This window comes from Durio zibethinus, chromosome 18 (genome assembly GCF_047325235.1).
Source record: "Durio zibethinus cultivar Kanyao isolate XHJ-2024 chromosome 18, ASM4732523v1, whole genome shotgun sequence".
NCBI lineage: Eukaryota > Viridiplantae > Streptophyta > Magnoliopsida > Malvales > Malvaceae > Durio > Durio zibethinus.
In genome coordinates this window covers 14,032,407-14,053,968 of record NC_143179.1, presented here as the reverse complement: position 1 = coordinate 14,053,968, position 21,562 = coordinate 14,032,407, and the positions used below count along the sequence as shown (strand labels likewise).

General features: G+C 28.0%; 2 protein-coding genes and 1 pseudogene across 3 annotated transcripts; all 3 read left to right on the top strand.

Moving 5' to 3' along the window:
- Window positions 1-5,025: 5,025 nt before the first annotated feature.
- LOC149513748 (uncharacterized) lies at window positions 5,026-8,224 on the top strand. Its single transcript, XM_089747667.1, has 4 exons — window positions 5,026-5,246; window positions 5,346-5,413; window positions 5,931-6,025; window positions 7,235-8,224. The coding sequence occupies exons 1-4, from the start codon at window positions 5,138-5,140 to the stop codon at window positions 7,767-7,769; spliced, it is 807 nt and encodes a 268-aa protein (XP_089603793.1). The 5' UTR covers window positions 5,026-5,137; the 3' UTR covers window positions 7,770-8,224.
- A 5,304-nt stretch (window positions 8,225-13,528) lies between these two features.
- On the top strand, window positions 13,529-18,484 carry LOC111293350 (putative receptor-like protein kinase At2g42960). Of its 2 annotated transcripts, none has more exons than XM_089747665.1 (8): window positions 13,529-14,173; window positions 14,676-15,421; window positions 15,517-15,621; window positions 15,804-15,926; window positions 16,216-16,386; window positions 16,474-16,603; window positions 16,746-16,955; window positions 17,917-18,484. In XM_089747665.1, the coding sequence occupies exons 2-8, from the start codon at window positions 14,757-14,759 to the stop codon at window positions 18,037-18,039; spliced, it is 1,527 nt and encodes a 508-aa protein (XP_089603791.1). In that variant the 5' UTR covers window positions 13,529-14,173; window positions 14,676-14,756; the 3' UTR covers window positions 18,040-18,484. The 2 variants fall into 2 exon arrangements, with proteins under 2 accessions (XP_089603791.1, XP_089603792.1); XM_089747666.1 differs by having other exon boundaries at window positions 14,034-14,173; window positions 14,747-15,421.
- Window positions 18,159-19,774, top strand: LOC111300968 (dirigent protein 4 pseudogene; annotated as a pseudogene).
- The last annotated feature ends 1,788 nt before the right edge of the window (window positions 19,775-21,562 follow it).

The window sequence follows — 21,562 nt, the reverse complement described above, 5'->3', positions numbered from 1 at the left end:
TGAAGAGAGTTATAACACCCTCACAGTACCCCTCCAAAGAATGGTACCAGTTTGATTTCAAATTATCCAAGCCTTAACCATATTTATGATTTACCAAAATATTTAATATTAAAAACTGATCTTAAAATTACTCCAATCGTTTCGTAGCAATTTAAGATAATTCTCACCTCAAAAATATTCATGAAAACTAGTATCTCACTCTGAAAATGTTTCGTTGTTGGATTCATTTGATTTTTTTATAAAAATTTTTATTTATGAAAACGAGGCTTAGAACCTTGGTATCAAAAAATTCTCATCCAAATTCTCCAATATGTTGATAAAATTTAGAAAAAAATTTCTCACTTAAGAATTTAAATAAATATTGCTATTTGCAATGTTTTTGGTAATTCTATCATTGATATTCAAAACCTAATTTAAAAAAATAAATTTATTTTCATAAATATCCTCCAATATATTTGTAAGATTTTCTATTAAGAAATTATCTTTCAGTCTATTGGTAGGATTTTAAAAAATGTATTTTTTTTAAGAAAATTCATTAAGTCCTCAATAATTTGATAATACTTAATTCAAGATTTAAATTCTTCATTAGTTTGGTAAGATTTGAATATTTTTTGAAAACCCATTTTTTTGTTTGAAAAGGAAATCAAATAAAATAAATAAAAACCATTATGCAAATAATATAATATATCATGCAATAATAATAATCATGTAGAAAATTTATATATATATAATCATGCAATAATATTAATTATCATGCAAATATATAAAATAGATTTAATAAATTACACAATATAAAAACCTACAATTTGATATCATACATGCTAATATATATATATATATATTATGTAATAAATAATTTTACCAACTTTTATAATTTAATTCAATCATGAACTAGAACCAATAAAAATAGAGAAAAAATAAAATAAAATAAGATCAAAAAAATTAATTAATTAATTAAATTAAAATCAAAATAGAAAATCAACAAAAAAAGAAAAAAAATGTTGTGATATGGGTCGAGCACTCATTGAGTCACCCGCAGATCTTTGCCAATTCATGCGGATCCTATCTTTTTCAAAACAGCACTATATTGTCTCTGTATAAAAGGCAAATTTTGTTTTTTTTTTTCTTCAATTGCCTCAACCTTTCTCTCTATCTAAAATCAATTTTCTCTCCCTTCTTTCTAAAGCCTCCACCGAAAACTTCATAAAAACCCAGACCCTGATTAAAAACCCAGTTTCTAGCATTGTGAAATTCAATCGATCGTTGAAAACTTCAAACCTTTCCAAAAAAACTAAAAAACCTAGAACACGGCCATTGTGAAACCCCTCTAGCAGCCACAACCCTTACCAGAAAATTGAAACTTTCTTCGAAAATTTTATATAAAACCCAGAATTTAACACAAACCCAGAAAAAACCTAGAATTTAACAAAAAAACCTTTCAGAGAAATTCCTAGAATTTCACAAAATTCAAAATCTAAAATTCTAACCAAAACCAGATAAGGTCAAATAAAAAATCCATTTCCAAAAATTAAATAAAGTATTGATCCAAACCAAATCCAAATCCAAAAAACCCATAATCCCAAAAGTTCACAGGAAAAACTAGAAGAAAACCTAAAGGAAACTTTTTAATTTCGCTTCTTATTTCTATCCAATTTCATTATTCTTATAAAGATTTAATCCCTTTCAAATCTATAAAAATTCAACCAGTTAATTTGGGATTTGATTTTATTTTAATTTGTGATTAATTTTGAGTTTCCTATCTTTTGATTTTCTTTTTATGAAATCCAACGATTTGATTCCCAATCATTCCATTAATCTGCAGATTTGATGAAACACATTTTTTTTCTTTCCTTTTTTTTTATTAAACTGATTTCCCTTTTCTTTTTTTTTTTTTACTTTTAACCTTTGTTTTACTTTTTAAAACAAATAAAATAAAACTAAAAATAATAAATAAAATCAAATTAAAATTAAAAATTTTCTTATTGGGCCCGAAGCTTCCCAATCAAGTCCAATTTTCGCCAAATCTCATTTTTTAATTTTGAAAAAATTTTTAGACAAAATGGGGTGTCTACACTCCCACATCAAGTCTAGGGTTAAACTACTCAAGAGACAATAAAACACAATTTGTGATATGAAAAATTCTAGTGAATTTCAGTGGAATGATAAAAAAAAATGTATCACAGCTAAAAAAGAAGTCTTTGATCAATGAGTTCGGTTAAATTTTTTAGATTACACTATGTCTTACCTTTTTTTTTTGTTTCTATTCTTTTTATTTGATTCATATTTGCTTGAACTTTTGACAGGCACATACATATGCTAAAGGGTTAAGGAACAAATTTTTCCCTTTTATTTGATGATTTTAAAATGATTTTCAAATCCATTAGAGCAACCGATCAAAGAGCCAAAATAGCAGCCAATATGGTTGAATCATTAAATGCTATTGAGGATGCTTACTTCTCTATAGAGTTTGATATCCATACTTAAGAAAATATGAAAAGAGAAGATGGAGAACAAGAAAGTGGTCTAATTGCTCTAAGCAACGCTAGAACATTGTTAAGCAAGAAACGTTCTAAGAGCGAAGATGGACCAATTAGTGAATTGGTTGATCACATAGGCAAACTTGGTGCTTCATATGATAGGGTTGTGAATGTGATTGAGGACATTTCAGCTTTCTTTCAGAAAGAAGTTGAGAATACAGATATAAAAATGTCACTTTTTAATAAAATAATGTAACTTAACGGTTTCACACTTAATGAAATGATCGCTGTTGGTGAGTATATATTGAAAGAAAATCACAAAGTTGAGTATTTCATTGCTTTGCCACCTGTATTTAGAAGTAATTACATTAGAAAACAGTTAAACAAATATAATACATATCACCCATCGTTTGACTTTTCTCCTTCTGAACACATCTAGACCAAACTATAGTTTGTATATAGCTTCATACAATTTTTTTAAAACATATTTATTTAATTAAGGCAGAAAGGGGAAGGTTGTAGATATGCAAATTATGTTGCATGTTATATATTCGTTTATTTAGATCGCATATCATACTTGTGTGAATGAAATAAATATTTCTATTAACTAATTTTATATTTATTTTAGAAAACAAAAATCGTAATTGTGTGAATGACAATACAATTTGGATTTATAAATTTCATATTTTATTAATAGAAAAATGTTTGGAGTGTACGTGTCATGAAATCAGTTGAATTTAAATTTAGCATTAGGATGAACAATTTGCCCCAAAGTAATCACATTCCATTTGTATAATGCGAATGATATAAGATAAACATAAACCAATAAAAATTAACAAATATCCAATCATAGTGTCTATACTAAAAAATTTGGAATGTTTGTATATATTTATAGCCAATTTGGTTGTCCAACATTAAGGTTTAGTGAATATTGATACGTAATCACACAATTCTTTGCAGATTTCATGAATTTCTTCTTATATGAAGCTTCCTTTGTTCACCCACTATAAACAAAAAGTAAGAAGTCAATGTTAATCAACTTGCACAATATTATATAAGTTTAATTGAAAAATATTACTATTATATAGTGTTAATACTAACTTTGAATAGTATGCTCATAAGATTATACAAAACAATCTCTCTCATAAAACAAATGATATAATATCCACATTCGATAACTTTTGGTTGTTGAAGAACCTGAAAATAAATTTGAGTGGATTGGTAAATATTTATCAAAACAAACTTAATATAAAAAAATATATTTTATACTTACTGGGAATGATACCTAATTGAACTTTTTATTATTATGAACAGCAGGCATTATCCTAAATTGAACATAAAAACTATAGTAAACATAAATAATATTATATTACAATATATTCATAAATAATATTATATTAATAAATAATATAATAATAAATATTATTATAAATAAATATACACTAATATATTAATATTAATAAATCATATATTAATAAAATAATATATTATTAATAAATAATATACAATTAATATAATATATTAATAAATAATATTATAATAAATAACATAATAACAAATACTATTAATTTAATTAATAAATATTATAATAATATATGAATAACTAATATATTATTAATAAATAATATACTATTAATATAATATATTAATAAATAATATTATAATATATTAATAAATAATATAAAACTAATAAATAATATTTTCTAAATATTTTATATTAAAATAATATTTTAATATTAAATATTATTATTAAAATATAATTATTTTTTAATATTAATAATTTTAATATATTTTAATAATAAATAATTTTTAAGATTGTAATACTTATATTATTTGAAAAAAATAAATTTTCTAAAAAATATTCAAATAAAAAATATTTTTTATTAACTCATCCAAATAATAAAAAAAAATTTTAATTCAAAAAATATAAATATTTTTTAAAAATTATTTTTTACGAAATAAGCGAAGCTTTAATGTTATTTCAAAACAAAAGTATTTTCCAGCCAAGGCGGCTGATTGCCCTATCTAGACATCTGACTGCCCAAATTTATTTTCTCAACAAAAGTTTTTCTATTTACTTAAAACTCATGGCGGTCGATTGCCTGCCAATCAATTGCTCCTATAAATTGTCTTCACCTATCATTTTTTTTTGTCTTAAATCGATATCCTTAGTTATATAAATTTTTCTAAAGGTTAATCTTAACTTTTTATTCTTGGTTTTTCAAAATATTGAATAAATATTATATTTAATCAACTTATTTTTTACTATGTTAAAAATCTTTCTAATAATATATAGTTTTAATTCAACTAAAACTTTTAACATGAACCAAAGGAATTTGAATCATTATGCATTTTATATAGAATCCTACTATTATTAATATGTTCCATAAAGAATTTTAAGATGAATATTGTCATGCTTGCATTACTTTTCTGTTCAAGAAATCACTCGAAGTTGTTCAAGCTATTGATACACTTGTACACAAATATAGGCCCAAGGCCCAAGTGGTGTCATATCATAAAGTTATCCAAACTTTTAACCCAAAGAGGCTAGACTCAAGGGAGAGCGAGCGAGCGAGCGAGAGAGTCTCAGCGTTCGAGAAAACTTTTTTTTTCCTTTATATTTACCATTTTTTTTTTTCAAATTAGGATTAGATAAAACGATGAGCTTACAACATCAGAATTCAAACTCCTCAGCCGCTCAATCTCTTTCCTTTGATGACATTGCTGATTTCTTCTCTCTTCCTCTTTACGACGCTGCTTCCACTCTTGGTAATTATTTTTTTTCTCTTCTTTTTCTAAGCATTTAATTGGAGAATTCTTTTGGGCTTTTTGGTTATTAACTTGTTATCATTCTATTTTATCCCTCAGGTGTTTGCGCCTCTGTTCTCAAGAAAATCTGCCGTGAAAATAGTCTTGACCGATGGCCTCATCGGAAGGTAACCCCTTTCTTCTATATATGGTTTTACTTTTTTTTTTTTTTTATGATTCAAAGTTACATCAAATGGTTAGAAATTTTCATCTGCTCTGATGGGTGGTTTTGCTTCTTAGTATGTAAAAAAAAAAAATTCAAGTCTTCCACCCATTTGCTTTCTTGAATTGACCAACTTATGGGTGGCTCAAGTGAAAAAGAGGGGATGGTATGCTCCTCTCTATGTTGGCTATGTTCGTATCCTTTGGGAGGCTACTGAAAGTAAATTCTCCTAAATTCGCTAAGTTCGGTGTGGATAAATTTGGTTGAACCGGCCTGGAGGGTATGCCATGGGTAAAGTTAAGAATCCCCGCTTAATAATAATAAACCAATTTGGTTCGATAACCATGTTCTATTTCTGCCTGCTATACATGTTTATACTGTTAAAATACATATGGATTTTTTTCCTTTCTTGGGATATCTTTTAATTCATCCATCTTGACATTTCTGCTTTGTGTATAATGTGATTTTGTAATGTGGTCTAGTTTTTAGCTGGGAAGAGTATTGAAGAAATTAAGAGGCACGCAGCTAGAGAAAGAAGAAAGGAAATCACAGAGCTGTCAAAGGTTCATCGGCAGAGGTTTGCTCAGAAGATCTGTACAATTTGATTGTCTTCATGATTACTTGGACATATTTGTGTTAATGGGTGTTGATATTTCTTGGTCTTCAAGTCATTTTTTTGTGGATTCATCTTGAAAATAACTTGTGCGTTTTGTGCTTCTCTGAATTTTAAACACACATAATTCACCATGAGCAGTTTTAGTATGCTTTACAGTACTTTAGGTCAATCAATCATGTAGCAGGGAAAAATATTCAGTTAAATACTAACAAAAACTGTTGAAGATAATGCAAAATAAAATCTACCATTCATCTATCTTCTCATAGGAAAAAAGTATATCATAGCCACTAGCCAGCAATGAGTAGTAAAACACAAAACCTCAAAAAATTAAAAGTTTGAACTTATTAGTTATGAGCTTTTTCTTCTTTTTAATTTTTTAAGATAAGAGAAAAACTAATCCTTGGAACTTATCTAGTGTAAACAAGGATCAACCCATTATCTTCACAAATGGATTCTTTGTACTTATAGTTTGGTTAAGCTCCATTGTAGTGCTTTGTGGAAACATTGGCGAACCTCTCCAAACTTTTATGAATAGATACCTGTTTTCATACATGTATCATATTTATTTTCTTTTCTTTTTTTGGAAGTTGAGGTCTAAAAGAGGATATCGAGCACATTGTTTTGTTTGTAATATGTTTGGTTCCTCGCTGTTTTCATGCTTGTCTTCCCTTAAAAATCTCACTAGGATTCCCTTAATGGTGTAGATTAAACGTTCAAACAGATGATAACATGAGATGACATGAGAAAATAAAGATAATTTTACTTGAGCCGTTCACCTCTTTCTTTTATCCAAATCAAAAAGAACTAAAGAAGTCATTGATCTTATGGCCTGCCCAATCCCATCTTAAAAATGTGAGACAGATTACAAGTTAAAAGGCCATTCATTGTTGCAAAACACAAGTACACTTGCTTGGTTGCTTCCTCGCACTTGATTACTGCTCTTCAACACCTTCCCTCACTTACTGGTATTGCAGTCGTTAAGACCATATAAAACTTTCTTTCATGAGGAATCTATGCTTGTCATGCTTCTTTGCACATGATTACTACTGTGAACCACACTGTTTCTCTCCTACTGGCATGCCATACTGTTGACCATTTGAGACTTTCCTGACGTATAATCCTTACAATTCTTTTAATAAGTTTCCAACTTCATGGATCTGCATGCTGCAGCTCTCAACCACAAAACAATGAACCATCCAAACTCCAAGGTGTTGCAGCACTGCCCAACTTGCAGCAACAAGGAACAAAAAACATACAAACTGGGAAGACCCTGAATTTTGGCCATCAAAGCTTGATGACAGGAATGACAATATCAGATGAATTTAAGTATGGATTCCCATCTGATGGCTTATCAATCACTACAAATAAATGGTGGGGTAGTCGCAAGTCTGATGGTCATGAAGTCATGCATGTTGATGGAGCTGAAACTGAGGGAGAAGACAAGCATCAAAGTGTAGAAAAGCCTGATGACATGACCAATGAGAAACCTGATGAAAATGGAAAATTAGAGGATGGCATTGATCCTCAAGGGTCAGGTTTACTGACAGCTGTTAGAAAAAGAGCTGTGGAAGAAGGACGAGAAGCACTTAAACTTGGTGTCTATAGGGGCAATGGAATAAAAAAGCTAGGCAGGAGAGAGGCATCGCTGCTGCTTCGTATATTCAAATCTTCATTGCCAAAGGACTGGATACATGGCCCTTCCTAAATTATCAACAATGAGGCTATCCAGACACTAATGAGTGCAAGGTAAGACTGTAGAGGTTGAAACTGATATCATTAGCTTCTATTTTTGTTGCAGAATGGCTCACAACTGTAGTGGTGGCCTGTGCAGCATTACATGTTGTATTTTAGACACTAACTTTGCGAGTGATTGGTCAATACTTTTAACTATCTGAGAATGCATATAACATGAGTAGTAGCATTCTCATCTGGAAGTCCAGAATGGACATTGTTCATGGTTGACTGTTTTCCTAGCCAGTGATCTTAATTGGTATGTTCGAAGATAAGCAAGGTGATATTAGTTGATGACTTGATGTAAAATAGTAGGAGAGTTGCTACTATGTTCGAATAAGAAATTTCTGTGTCATAATGTGGTGTCCAAATATGTTAACTTTGATATCACTGCATGAATGTTATAATTTTAAATTTTCTCTGTCATAATGTGGTATCCAAATATGATAAATCAAAAAAGGGGAGGTCCTTTTTATTATTATTATCATTTTTTTAGGCCTTTTGAAATTCAACTTCAACATGTGTTACTAATTTGTCTTTTTTTTTTTTTTTATTACTCGAAGAAAAGACGTACTAAATACTTGGGGGCTTTTGGTTCTTGGATTTTAATTTTTCTTCTTGGAATCTAACTTTCCGTTATCTAATTTCTTGGTTTGGTTGAAAAATTTTCCTTGTGTCATTCATCTTATAATCTCAACAGCCTAAAAAAGGGAAGGTATTATTACCTAATAGAGTCTTTTATTATATTGTATTTGATGGCGTGTGAATAACACATGATATTCATGAAATGTTATACGTAAGTAACATGTTTTATTAAAATTAAAAATTTTGATTTTTTTCATATTTTCAATAAAGATAATTTTATAATTCTAATTATTATTTTTATGTTGATAATGATACGTATAAGTAATAGTATTAAGTAAATATATTTTATATTTTATATTTTATACGTAATAATATTAAGTAAATATATTTTATGTTTTATTTTAATTTTTTATGAATGGTAACATTCATTAAGTTTTTGTTTTCTTAAACATGTAATTTTTGTTAAAATTTTAGAATTTTCAGTAAAGATAAATAGTCTTTTTCATAATATACATGTTTTGAATGTGGTAGAAGTAATTCTTAAAGAAAGAATATAAATAAGTGAAAGATTTTTCATACTTTTTTTCATCATACCTAACCTAATTATCAAGAAGAATTTGTTCTTTTTTTACAAATTTGATGTTGATAAATCCACGAATTTAAAAATTCATTTTGGACACCTGAACATTTTCAAATTGTTTCTTTTTAAGAACCAAAAAGATTTGTGCAAAAATGATAGATGCCAAGAAGAACAAAAGGCTTTGGGCACATAGTGGATCTTGAAGTACTATATAAAGTTTCAACATTCCCTAAGGTTCTTATATTAAAAAAGTCATTTTTGTTAAAATTTTAAAATTTTATAAATAAAATTTTAACATCTTTTATGTTTCTTACGTTAAAAATACGATTTTTGTTAAAATTTCATAATTTTGAAATTTCAATATCAATTACGCTTTTTTATTTTTAAAATATTGATATTTGTTAAAATTTCAAAATTTTTAAAATAAAGTTTTAACATCCATTATTTTTTTTAATCTTAAAAATATAATCTTTGTTTAAATTCTAGAATTTCACAAATATAATTTCTCTTTCAAATTTCAATACAATTAATATTTAAAATAAATTTAATTTCAAATAATTTAACATTATAGTATTTTTAATTTCAAATAATTTAATATTTATTTAAAAAATATGTATATATTAATAATATTGTATTTTTATTAATAAATTCAAATCAATTGTACAAACTAAATACAAATTCAATCCTAATGAATAAAAACTCAATATAAATAAAAATTGAATTAATTTTATATTTTTTAGAAAAATAGAATTTAAATATGGTCATTGTTAGGTGTTAAAGGATGAAATATGAAATGCTATGTGCATGTCAGTTTGAGTCTCTATTTATCATGAAGTTTTTTTTTTTTTTTTTTATATTGAAGAGTAAAATAAATCATAAAAATCATTTATCTAGGGCAAAGTGAGATAAATTTTGTATTTTGTAAAAAAATTTAAAAACTTTATGGAGAGAAAGCTTTATAATTCAGGTTAGTTATCCTCTTTTTGATATTATTGGAAATCTTATAAAATTTTAGGGAATCACATTACGAAACCAATTATAAGAATCATATTACAAAAAGTAAAATTTTGGAAGGAATCACATTACAAAAGTAAAGATTTTTAGATTCTAAAAATATATATATATATTATTTACCTTTACTTAATTGTATTTTCAAACTAAATAGACAATGTTAGTAATTTTATATGTTGCTTTTTATTTAATTTTCAAAATTCAACAAAAATGATGAATTTAAGATAAGTGTGGTTTTTATTAAAAATATGAAAAATTTTATTTTTTAAAATTCAACAAAAATGACATTTTTAAGATAAAATTGAGATTTTTGTTGAAAATATGAAAAAAAATTATTTTTCAAAATTCAACAAAAACAATATTTTTAAGAAAAAAATATGGTTTTTGTTAAAAATATGAAAAAATTATTTTTTAGAATTCTTAAATTTAACAAAGATGATATTTTTAATATTAAAAATACAATTTTTGATAAAAATATGAAAAATTTTATATTATGATAAAATTTTATTGGTACATATATTATATATGCAATAAAACTTAAATATTTTTACCCAAATTAAAAGTTTATATAAATTCCTTTTTTTATTCACATGTAAGGATTATTTATGAGTAATTAAAAATAATATATATTATATGTGAAATAAAATTTAAAATATTTTTACTTAAATTAAAATTTTAAATAAATTATTTTATTTATTTATTTATGTGTAACAAAATATAAATATTATGTGTTATTTATGTATCATTAAAGATAACATAATAAAAAAATTTTACTAAATAATCTTATATTTCTCTAAATAAACACAAAAATATTATATTTCTTAAAATCAACAAAATTTAAAAATCATATATTCCCTTTCAATATCATTTTCTTCAAAAACCACTTTTCCTTTCAAAATTTAAAAATCTACTAACCAAACTCCCCTTCTACATTCTAAATATACCACTCCCCATATGGGCTAGCTACGTTCTTAAATTTTTTCTGTTATGTCGGAAGCATTGAAACAGTCGTCCCACATCCATAATGTAAATTATACATATAATATTTATTATAATAAGTCAAATAAAAACTCACCACAAAAAATAAATTTCCTTTCTTCCTTCTTTTTTAATACTAATGAATTAATTAATTGAAAAAAGATGGTACTAAAAAAGAGTGTAATTCACATGCATTGCACGTGAGGTTTCGGATCTCCTAGTTCTAAACACATGAAACCCATATGATCCTAGTAATTCTAGATTGTTAACACAAGTTGAATCACATGATTTATAATTATCCTATTTATGGGGCTAAGTCTAAAGACTTAAGAGTTGAATTTTGTAGATCAAAGTTATTGTTAATAGATCCAAAATGGTTAGTCCTAGTAAGAAATTGAACTCTTTTTTCTTATTCATCATGATTTGCTGTCAAATATTTTGAAAATAAAACCTTTAAAGCATGGATTATTATAGAAAAATACATCCTTAAAACAATCTAAAAAATATAAAAAAAAAAAACCAAGAGATCTCTCAAATAGATCCCACGAAGCAAACTTCAATAATAGATTTAATAATTTTAGTTACGAGATATTGACATGTACAAAAAATTATATAAAAGAAATATATTTTAAAATTTTAATGAATGTTATACAAGTTTAATAAAAAACAAAAATTATGTTTCATATTTAATGTATCAATATAAATTATTGTTAGGAAAATATCTTTAATTTAATCACACTAACAAAAGCAAAATTAAACGATCAATCGAACAAACAAGAAAAAGCAATTTAATGTGATTCAGTTCAATCGACCTATATCTACAGATAAGAAATAAGATTTACTAGTTGTAAAAAATTACAAATATATATTAAATTAATTTCATTTAAAAATTAATACATATAGCCCCCCTTAATCTCATTTAGTCTTATAGAGTATTCTCAATCAAAACAAATATATACCTTTATACATTTATGCACCGTACCTATGTGGACTCTTTCAATCTTTTTTAATCCACTCAAAATATAACATTCATAAACACTCATAAGATGTAAAATTTTAATAGTCTTATGAGATATTTATCTCATAAAATCTTACATATTTCTTATATTTCTTTCTCATACCTAACTCCATAGAGAATTTACCTATTTATAAGCATACAAACTTGCTTATTAAAAATTCTTTTCTTTTAAAAATTTTTTTCTACAAGTTAAACTTGTCTATTAAAAATCCATGCGTTCTTAAAATTTTTCTTTTGTAAGTTTTCTTATTTATCAAATAATATTTAATTAATCTTAAATAAATTTTTTATGAGATTTGAGTAACTATTTGTAATAATTATAACACAATAATTTTCATATTTTATACATATTTAATATGAAATTAGTACGAAATAAATATATGAATTGTCATCATTTTTTTTTAAACAACACATATTCATAGATAGATTACATTCAAATTTTAGGACAAATAATATAGGCTTTTATGAAATGAAAAATGATGTCAATGAAATCTTGATTTAGTGTTAAGGAAGAGGTTTTATAATTTAGAGGTTTTAGGTTTAAGTACTATTTTATGTGGATTTAATTGTTTAAATTTGTTTAAATTTATTAATTAATTATTCAATGATCATAAATACAATATTACTATTGTAACTTAAAAATTAAATGAAAAATATTGATTTTCCTTATGTAATTAATAATCTTCACTTAAAAGAAAATTGCAGCTTATTATTAAATTCTCTATTTTATAAATTTATTGTACATCTAATAAAAAGAAAGAGGTTGAAAAGGAATTGTAGTAATTCAGACATCCTTTAATGAAAAGCTATGCTTCAAATCAAAGGCGCTGTTAAGTACCCCCATTTGGGGCTTCATCTTCTCCCAAAACCATCATTCTATACCCAAAAGAGGCATTTTTGTTTACTTAGCAAATGAATAAAATATCAATCTTTTTGTAGCTTCATAAGATTAGGTAATTAGGTTTGGTCAAATTGGATTGACACCATTACCCTTGTGAAGTGAAAACAGTTGCAAAAATAAATCATTTTATAGCTCTTATATTTGTATTGGCTGGTCAAAAGTTTTATTGTATTTCTCTTATTTTTTTATAATTAAAATTATTAAAAAGTTAAATATTGATCATTAAAATTAAAATTTTAATAATTTATCAACCAATCACATTTGCTTTATTATAGTTATATTTTATTTATCAGCAGAATTAACTTATTTTTGTGTTCAAATGAACACTTTACTTTTTATGTTTTGAAAAAATAACAATCAAACCAAAATTTGTTAATTTTTATGATATTTACCTTTTTATTAATTTAACAAAGATGTATATATATGTATGTAAAATATCCTTATGATTAAGGTAGCTTTAATTTAAATGCCAAGTAAAGAAAATAATGATAAGTACAGTGGAGTTGTCAAAGGATGGAAGGGTTGAATCATACCCTCCCAAAGCCATTTTCATGACAGATGAAGATGTTCTAATTCTTGAAAACACCTTCAGAAAAAGGACAATTTGGTAAGTAGACGTGAAGGCAAGCTTAGATTTTAGGAGCAGTCTCCTGTTTCACTACCCTCTCCAGTTGGAGTGGGTTGACTTATTGCTTTTTGTTTTTAAAATGCTTTTCTTTCCATTCCTCAATTTCTCTTTTTTTTTTTTTTAAACTTTTGCTTATGTATATATGCTTTCAATACTTATTTTTTGTTTACCCAGAGATATAAATGGCCATCACCACCTCATTTTTGCTTTTCCTTTACTATTTTCTTTCTCTCTCTGATTTCCTCCATTGCAAAACCAAGCTTCCTTTCCAGCTTTCTTTGAGGTCCCTCTCTTTTCCTCAAACACCCAAAGGCCCTCCAACCATTTTTACCCGCTTTTTTTTTTTTTTTTCTGTTTATGTAGTTAGGCTTCTCTCTCTACATTTTTGCTTGAAAGATTAGATTTTTGTCTGGCCTTTTCTTGCCCATTTCTTTTTATCATTAGTTGAATTCTTTTTCTTTTTTGGCCCACTCGGAAGGCCACAACAACATTAAGAAAGAAGGGCTTCTACTTGTAAACTACTCTTCCTGTTGCAATTGCAGCTTTACCCTTTTCAGGCATTTGGATTTTGTTGTACATTCGCTTGTTGTCTCTTGTCCATTGAGAGAGTTCCTCTTGAATGCTGAAATGTAAGGTTTTTTCTTTGCTTCTGTGAATGCCCAAGGAAGAAGATCAAGGTAAATGCTTTCTCTTTTTGAATTACTTTACCTGTCTCTTACTTGGATAATAAGTGATGCTTTTTTTACGAGTTTATTCATTTTTCAATAGAAATGGAGTTTCTTTTTTGGGTGTATCTAATCATGGAATACGAGATTTTTATTGGTCCTACTTGTCTACAGAATGGGTTTTTCTTGATTTGTTAAATGCTTGAAAAAAGTGATGTTCTTTTACTTATGAAACTGTTAAAAATGTAATGAACTTCATTAAATGTGGTATCAGATTCTCCTGATATTTTTCCCCCTTTTTCTTTTTAGTGGGTGAAGATTAAGCCAAGAATCTTATGGAATTTATTACCTTGTTATGTTTTCAGTTTGAATGAAAGGATGGTTTTGATGAGTATGGATGAAATGTCAATCACATGTATCTTATTCTGCATAAAATTTCTCAAAAAATGTATCAATGGGCTTTGAAAATTATTAAACTTGTTTCTTTTTTTGAAATTATGTTTCTGGTATGCAGGTAGGTATGTGTTAAAATTTTGATCCCGTACACAAGAGATTAAGTATAATATTTTGACTGTTAAAATACAGAAGATCAGAGATGTCGTCTCAGGGTGCCTTAAATGCTGAATTATCAAAGAAGACATCATTTTTGGGTCTAAAACTTTGGGTTTTGATTGGTATATCTGTTGGGGCATTTATAGTGTTGATTCTTTGTATCTTATCTGTATGGGTTACATTTCGGAGGAGATCCAGACGATCAGAAGACAAGTTCTCACTTTCTCAAATACCAAATGTCTCAAAAGATATCAAGGTTGACAAGGTTGGAGTTCAGAGCTTCAATGATCATCCGGAAAGTTTATTTCTTTCTGCTAATGATAAATCGAGTGATACGAATTCGGAGAAAAAGCTAGCTCATTGGGGGATGAGCAAATCAAGTGATCCTGATAATATCAGTCAATGCAGCTCGATTTACCATTATGAGAGAGGTTTTTGTTCCCATTCAGGGGAAGAAGGGAGCTCTGGAACGGTCCGAAAGCAGTCTGCATTGTCATATGGAGGACTAGTGACAGCCTCTCCCTTAGTTGGTCTGCCAGAAGTTTCACATCTTGGGTGGGGTCACTGGTTTACTCTTAGGGATCTTGAACTTGCCACAAATCGATTCTCAGCAGAGAATGTGCTTGGAGAGGGTGGATATGGGGTGGTTTACAAGGGTAGACTGATTAATGGAACTGAAGTAGCAGTTAAGAAGCTTCTTAATAATCTGTAAGAATATCTTTCAAGACACTATTTTATTTCTTATAATGCTTTTTTAGAGGAAACAATTATTTTTTTATAATATTGGGGAATTGGATGTCTAGGGGACAGGCAGAAAAAGAATTTAGAGTAGAAGTGGAGGCCATCGGTCATGTTCGACATAAGAATCTTGTACGGCTTTTGGGTTATTGCATAGAAGGAGTTCACAGGTGAAATTCAAATATGTTTATTGATTTATGTGTCAATTTCATTGCAGATTCACTTTTAACCATATTTGTGTGTTAATGTATTAATGCTAGAATTTTTTTATCCTACCTCAGTCTTTATAGTTATTTGAGTTTGATTTGACTGCAAATCAGATTATAACTGTAGTTACTGGTTGATTACATAGGATGCTGATATATGAATATGTGAATAATGGTAACTTGGAACAATGGCTACATGGGGCAACGCACCAGCATGGTACCCTTACTTGGGAGGCTCGCATGAAGGTTGTTCTTGGTACTGCCAAGGCGTAAGTTCACCATTCAAAATTGAAGCTACTTTTTATTTTTGCTAATTGAAGTGCGAATGCTAAAAGTGCTTTTGTCATTCATATGCAATATAGGTTTTATTTAAATTCAGACCATTTAACTCTTTCCTCTGGTTAAATTAAAAAGTACTACATATTTTGTTATTGCTAGAACATGTTTCATCTTCTGATTCTGATTAGTAATCTAATTGATGCTAGAAATAATTGAAAGTATCATTTGCTTTAAAAAAATTTAGTGAGATGAAAAGCTGGTTCTTGTAATTGGTTGCAGGCTTGCTTATTTGCATGAAGCAATAGAACCCAAAGTTGTGCACCGGGACATAAAATCAAGTAACATCTTGATCGATGATGATTTCAATGCCAAGGTTTCTGATTTTGGACTGGCTAAGCTCTTGGATTCGGGAGAGAGTCATATTACAACTAGAGTTATGGGGACTTTTGGGTAATTCTAAATTCTTATTCTCTCCAGCAAAAATCTGTTACTGTGTCTAAGTATCTTCTGATTGAAAATCTCTTATGTGAATTGCAGTTATGTGGCACCAGAATATGCTAACACTGGCTTGTTAAATGAGAGGAGTGATATTTACAGCTTTGGTGTCCTCCTGCTTGAAGCTGTCACTGGAAGAGACCCTGTGAACTATGGCAGACCGGCTAATGAGGTACTATTTAATACTGACAGTAACACTTTTTCCATCTAATTCTCCTCTTTTGGCCCCTAACTGTGTTTACTTCTTTCTGTTATATAACTTAAAGCTAATTTCTATGAGAATTTCTCATCAGCAAACCATATTTCTACTGCAGGTCAACCTTGTGGAGTGGCTGAAGATGATGGTTGGAACAAGAAGAGCAGAGGAAGTAGTGGATCCAAATCTTGAAGTTAGACCCACAACACGTTCTCTTAAACGTGTCCTTTTAGTGGCACTTAGAAGCGTTGATCCTGATGCAGATAAACGACCCAAAATGAGTCAAGTTGTACGAATGCTTGAAGCTGATGAATACCCATTTCGTGAGGTATAAGGATTGTATTTACTGGTTGTTAATATTATTTTCGTTTGTATTTCATAATGGCTTCTTTTTCAATTTTTTTTTTCTGTACTAGGTGTAGTGCATTTTTTTGGCATTAAGGTATGGAAATATAAGTATGTGTGATAGTTCCATATTCAGTATCTTTGGTACGGTATTGTTCCTTTGGATCCCCTATCCTCCCTTCATGGTACATCCTTTGAGGGAGAAAAAGAAAAGAACAGAGGAGAATCCTGCTAGGCAGGGAACCTATGCTATCCTGAGTAGGTGTTGGTGTGGATAATCTCCATGATGATTATTTTATTTTAAGAACCATGTTATGATGCCTCAGCCCAAATCATGAAGTCCTGAAATATTTTGTTATTATATGAATTTCTGATGCTCAAGTTTGCAGTTATACTCTCACATAACATTCGGTATGATCTGGTGTTTACTGTATCTATTAATTTATTTCTTTTGAATGAGCACATCCTATCTTGTGATACAAACACCAAAATTCGTTTGGCTTGTAGAACCTGAGTCCATTTATAAACCAGAAAGCTAGTACTATGAAGGGCTTTAATAACTTTCTACTGTCTACCACTTTGACTGATGCGAGAAGATGGAACTTGAATCATTTAATCATTTGTTATGTCTATATCCCGTGGAGCTTTTTGTTCATGAGTTTACTTTAAACTGAGAAGATGAATGTGTAGTGGAATATTTTCCTTCAATGAGTACCCATGAAATAACAATATTATGTGGTTTTTGAATGTTGTCAAACTTTTATTCTAGCTTGCATTGCCTTTTGTAGTTCCTTGAACCTTCCTCCAATTGGTCAATATATTTTTCAGTCGTTTACTGAGATAAATATTTATGTTGTATTAAACTTTTGCTTATTTTTCTATGATCAGCATGCTACCAGTTCCATTAACAAAGCCCTGATATAGACTTTTGTAATCTTATTCAGGACCGCAGGAACAGAAAGAGCCGTACAGCCACCATGGAAATCGAATCTATGAAGGAATCAACCGATGTGGAGAGCAAGGCAGGGGAATCACAGAGCAACGTTACTGAGACGACTCGTGAGTAGGACTGAAAAAAGTATGACACGGTGAATAATTGTGTTGTATTTAAAGCTTTGAGTAAGCCATTCATATATGTACATCCCAAAGTAAATTTTCCTGCATCCAAGAGAGGAATCACTGGATTATGGGTTACCGGCTCCTTACCATATCACACTTTGGTTATCAGTATCACTGGATGAAAAGCTGCTTTCCGGCTGATGAAAGGGTAACATCTGAAGGAGAAAGAGAGATAAGAGGCTCTAGCTGTAAAGGTGTTTCTGGGGGATTGGTGGGCTGTCTTTCATACGCTATATGATTATGATTGTTTTTTTTTTTTTAACTTCTTCCCCGGGGGGTTCAATTACTGTTTTTTGGATGGTAATTGAGTTGTTTGATTTCACTTTTTAATTTATTATATTTTGTACCAGCCATCAAAGTATTGAAGAATCAATGATCATTTTCATTTCCCCTTTCCCTCTTTATACGGTAGTGTCTTGCACTTTGTCTACCATGTGATGATGCATGAATCCACTCCCACTGCTTTGTTTCTCTTTTATTCACCTCAAATTCACGTGTGATTCTGGTCAGATTTCTATGCTCTTTACTTTGGTTCATCATGAAACATTGTCTCCTCAGAGCTTACTGTAATCAAGCTATGGTCTTTAAATTATTGACTTCCTGTTTTTGATTTCTTGCTTTTCTTGAAAGCTGGCTTGGGGGAATGCTAGCGGCGGCTGAATTGCGCGCTGCTTTTTAACACCCGAATTATTTAAGAGCCGCTTAACATTTTAAAGTTAAGAGCAGCAACATACAATAGCGGATTATTCTTCTCAAAGTTATTTATTTGTTGCTTGATAAAGTGACAGTTGATGTTATCTCCTCCTTTCTTGATTGCATTTTCTTCCAAAACTTTCTCTCTCTTACAACGACCACTATTCAGTTGCTAATTAAGAAAGATCCATGCTTATGTATCAAAAGAATAAAAATAAAAAAAATCTAAGCTTTAGCTAAAACTGATCCTTTACCAACAAAAAACAATAAAATTGTTGATTCTCACCAAAAAATTTCTTTACAACCAGCCTTTAAACTATAAACTCATCTTCTCTCTTTCTTTTTTTTGTCAAATTTTCAAAAATTTTGTTCCTTTCTGCCTTATTTCCTGTATTTGTGCCGGGGTTACAGAGATAAAACTGTATTTTAGAAACTATGCTTTTTCATTTTTAAATTTTTAAAAAATATTAATAGGCTAAAAAAGAAGATTGATACTGATCTGGTTTATGGTTCTATGCACTGCCATGGCGCCTTCCCAAGGTTACTACTCCAATAGCAAGCCATATGTTTCACGAGAGAGAAAGTTAATAAACTCCACTTCTATTTTCACGACTCTATCAGCGACAAAAACACCACTGCCTTTAACAACACACCGATACCATTCGGCAGCGTTTATGCCATAGATGATCCCCTCACCGTTGGTCTTAAACCTGATATCAGTGGTCATTGGAAATGCTCGAGGCCTGTGGGCTTCCACCGGCCAAGAGTGTTGACTGTGGTAGTTATTGGGATTTTGGGTTTACTCAGGGTAAATTCAAGTGTAGCTCTATCAGTGTGTTCTCAAGCAATTTTATTACACACACAGAGCGTGAGCTTGACATGGTCGGCGGACGAGGAAAATTCAAGATTGCCAAACGGTTTGCACAGCTTAAGACTCTTTTCGCTGATTTCAATACTGATGATGCTACTATGACTTGTCACTCAGATTAGATTTTGTTTACCGAAAGTTGGTGTTAAGTTTGGAAAAGGGCAGAAGTGACGTTTACCAAAAGTTTAGATAACAAGTTTCAAGAAAAAAAGAAAGGGTAATGCTGGCATTTAAGAGTTGGTTTTAATATATTTAAGAGATAAAGGAAATAACTAAATATTAAAATAATAATTTTTTTGATATATTGAAATTAATAATTAAAAAAATATGTAAAAAATTTTTAGTTTTATACTGTGTAAGTACATCACTTCTCTTTCTATATAGAAGAGGAATTAATTTATACAGCATAATTTTTTTAAATTTTATATATTTTTTAATTAATGATTTCAATAGATTGAAAAAACAAGATTAAATATTTTTTCTTATTTTTACTTGTTTCTCTTGTCACTTAGATTTATTAAACCAAGAGTTAAAAAAAAGTATAAAATTTAAAAAATTTTACACTATGTAAATTGATCAATACTCCTATATATATATATATATTAGTATTTGATACTGTCATTTTAATTGCATTAGTAGGACTAATTGGGTGATATATGTCTTTTTTTTAATATTTTTTAAATATACTCTAAAGTAGTATTTGATGATAATTACAAAAAAACCTTGGTGATCTATATACGATGATTAGATCATTATATTTAGTAAGTATTCGGTGATTTTACATAATGATAATTTTTGACTACTGAAAATAATCAGATCACTGTAATTTAATTCCAATACAAAATGGTGAAAAACTTTTATCATTGAGATAAAGTAATATGTAAATTAATAATAGTCAATTATACACATTTAATATATGAATTAAAAATTTGATATATTTTAAAATTATAATTAGTTTATATTATAAGTTTTTATTTTTCAAATTAATATTTATTGTAATAAATTCAAAAATAATTTGTGTATTTTTTATTTTTTTAATATTTTACATATAACATAATATAATATAATAATTGTCTTTCTTTCTTTTTATTATGAATTTAATAAATTGGTTTTATTTTCTAATTCAAATATTTTTTACATAATTTATATTATAAAAATCAATTTACCTTTCAATAAATATATTTATTAATTTAATAATTTAATACTATTTTATTATAAAATAAATAAATATTACTAATATTTACAAATTATTATCTTTAAAAGACCATAAATTATTAATTTGTGTAATTATTAAAATATATATAGTTATTTTCGGACTTTTAAAATGTGTGATTTTTAGTAATATCAAACACAAAGATTTTTAATTTTTAAGAATTGATGATTGTTAATCAAATAATGTGATTTCAATTTATGAATGTTAAGATCATCTTGTTAATAAAATCACTAAAGTGATTATATTATCATAATAATCTTGCAAAAGATATCAAACGCTAACTAAAATATATGTCACTCAACTAACATTCTTGTGTAATTAAAACTGTATATGGACAATATATCTAATACTAACTATACATATAGATGAAGAGATATAACTTACATAGTGTAAAACTTTTTTAATTTTACATAGTTTTTAATTATTGATTTTAATAAATTAAAGGAACAAGATAAAATAATTTTTTTTCTATTTTTACTTGTCTCTTTTATCTCTTAAATCTAGTTTAAAAAAATGTAAAACTAGAAAAGATTTACACTATGTAAATTGATCTCTCTTCTATATATATATATATATATAAAGATCAATTTATATTAGTATAAAATTTTTTAATTTTATACTTTTTTTGACTATTGATTTCAGGAAGAAGAGATTCGAATCTTGTCATTTGAGTAAAAAATCATATATCAATAAATTA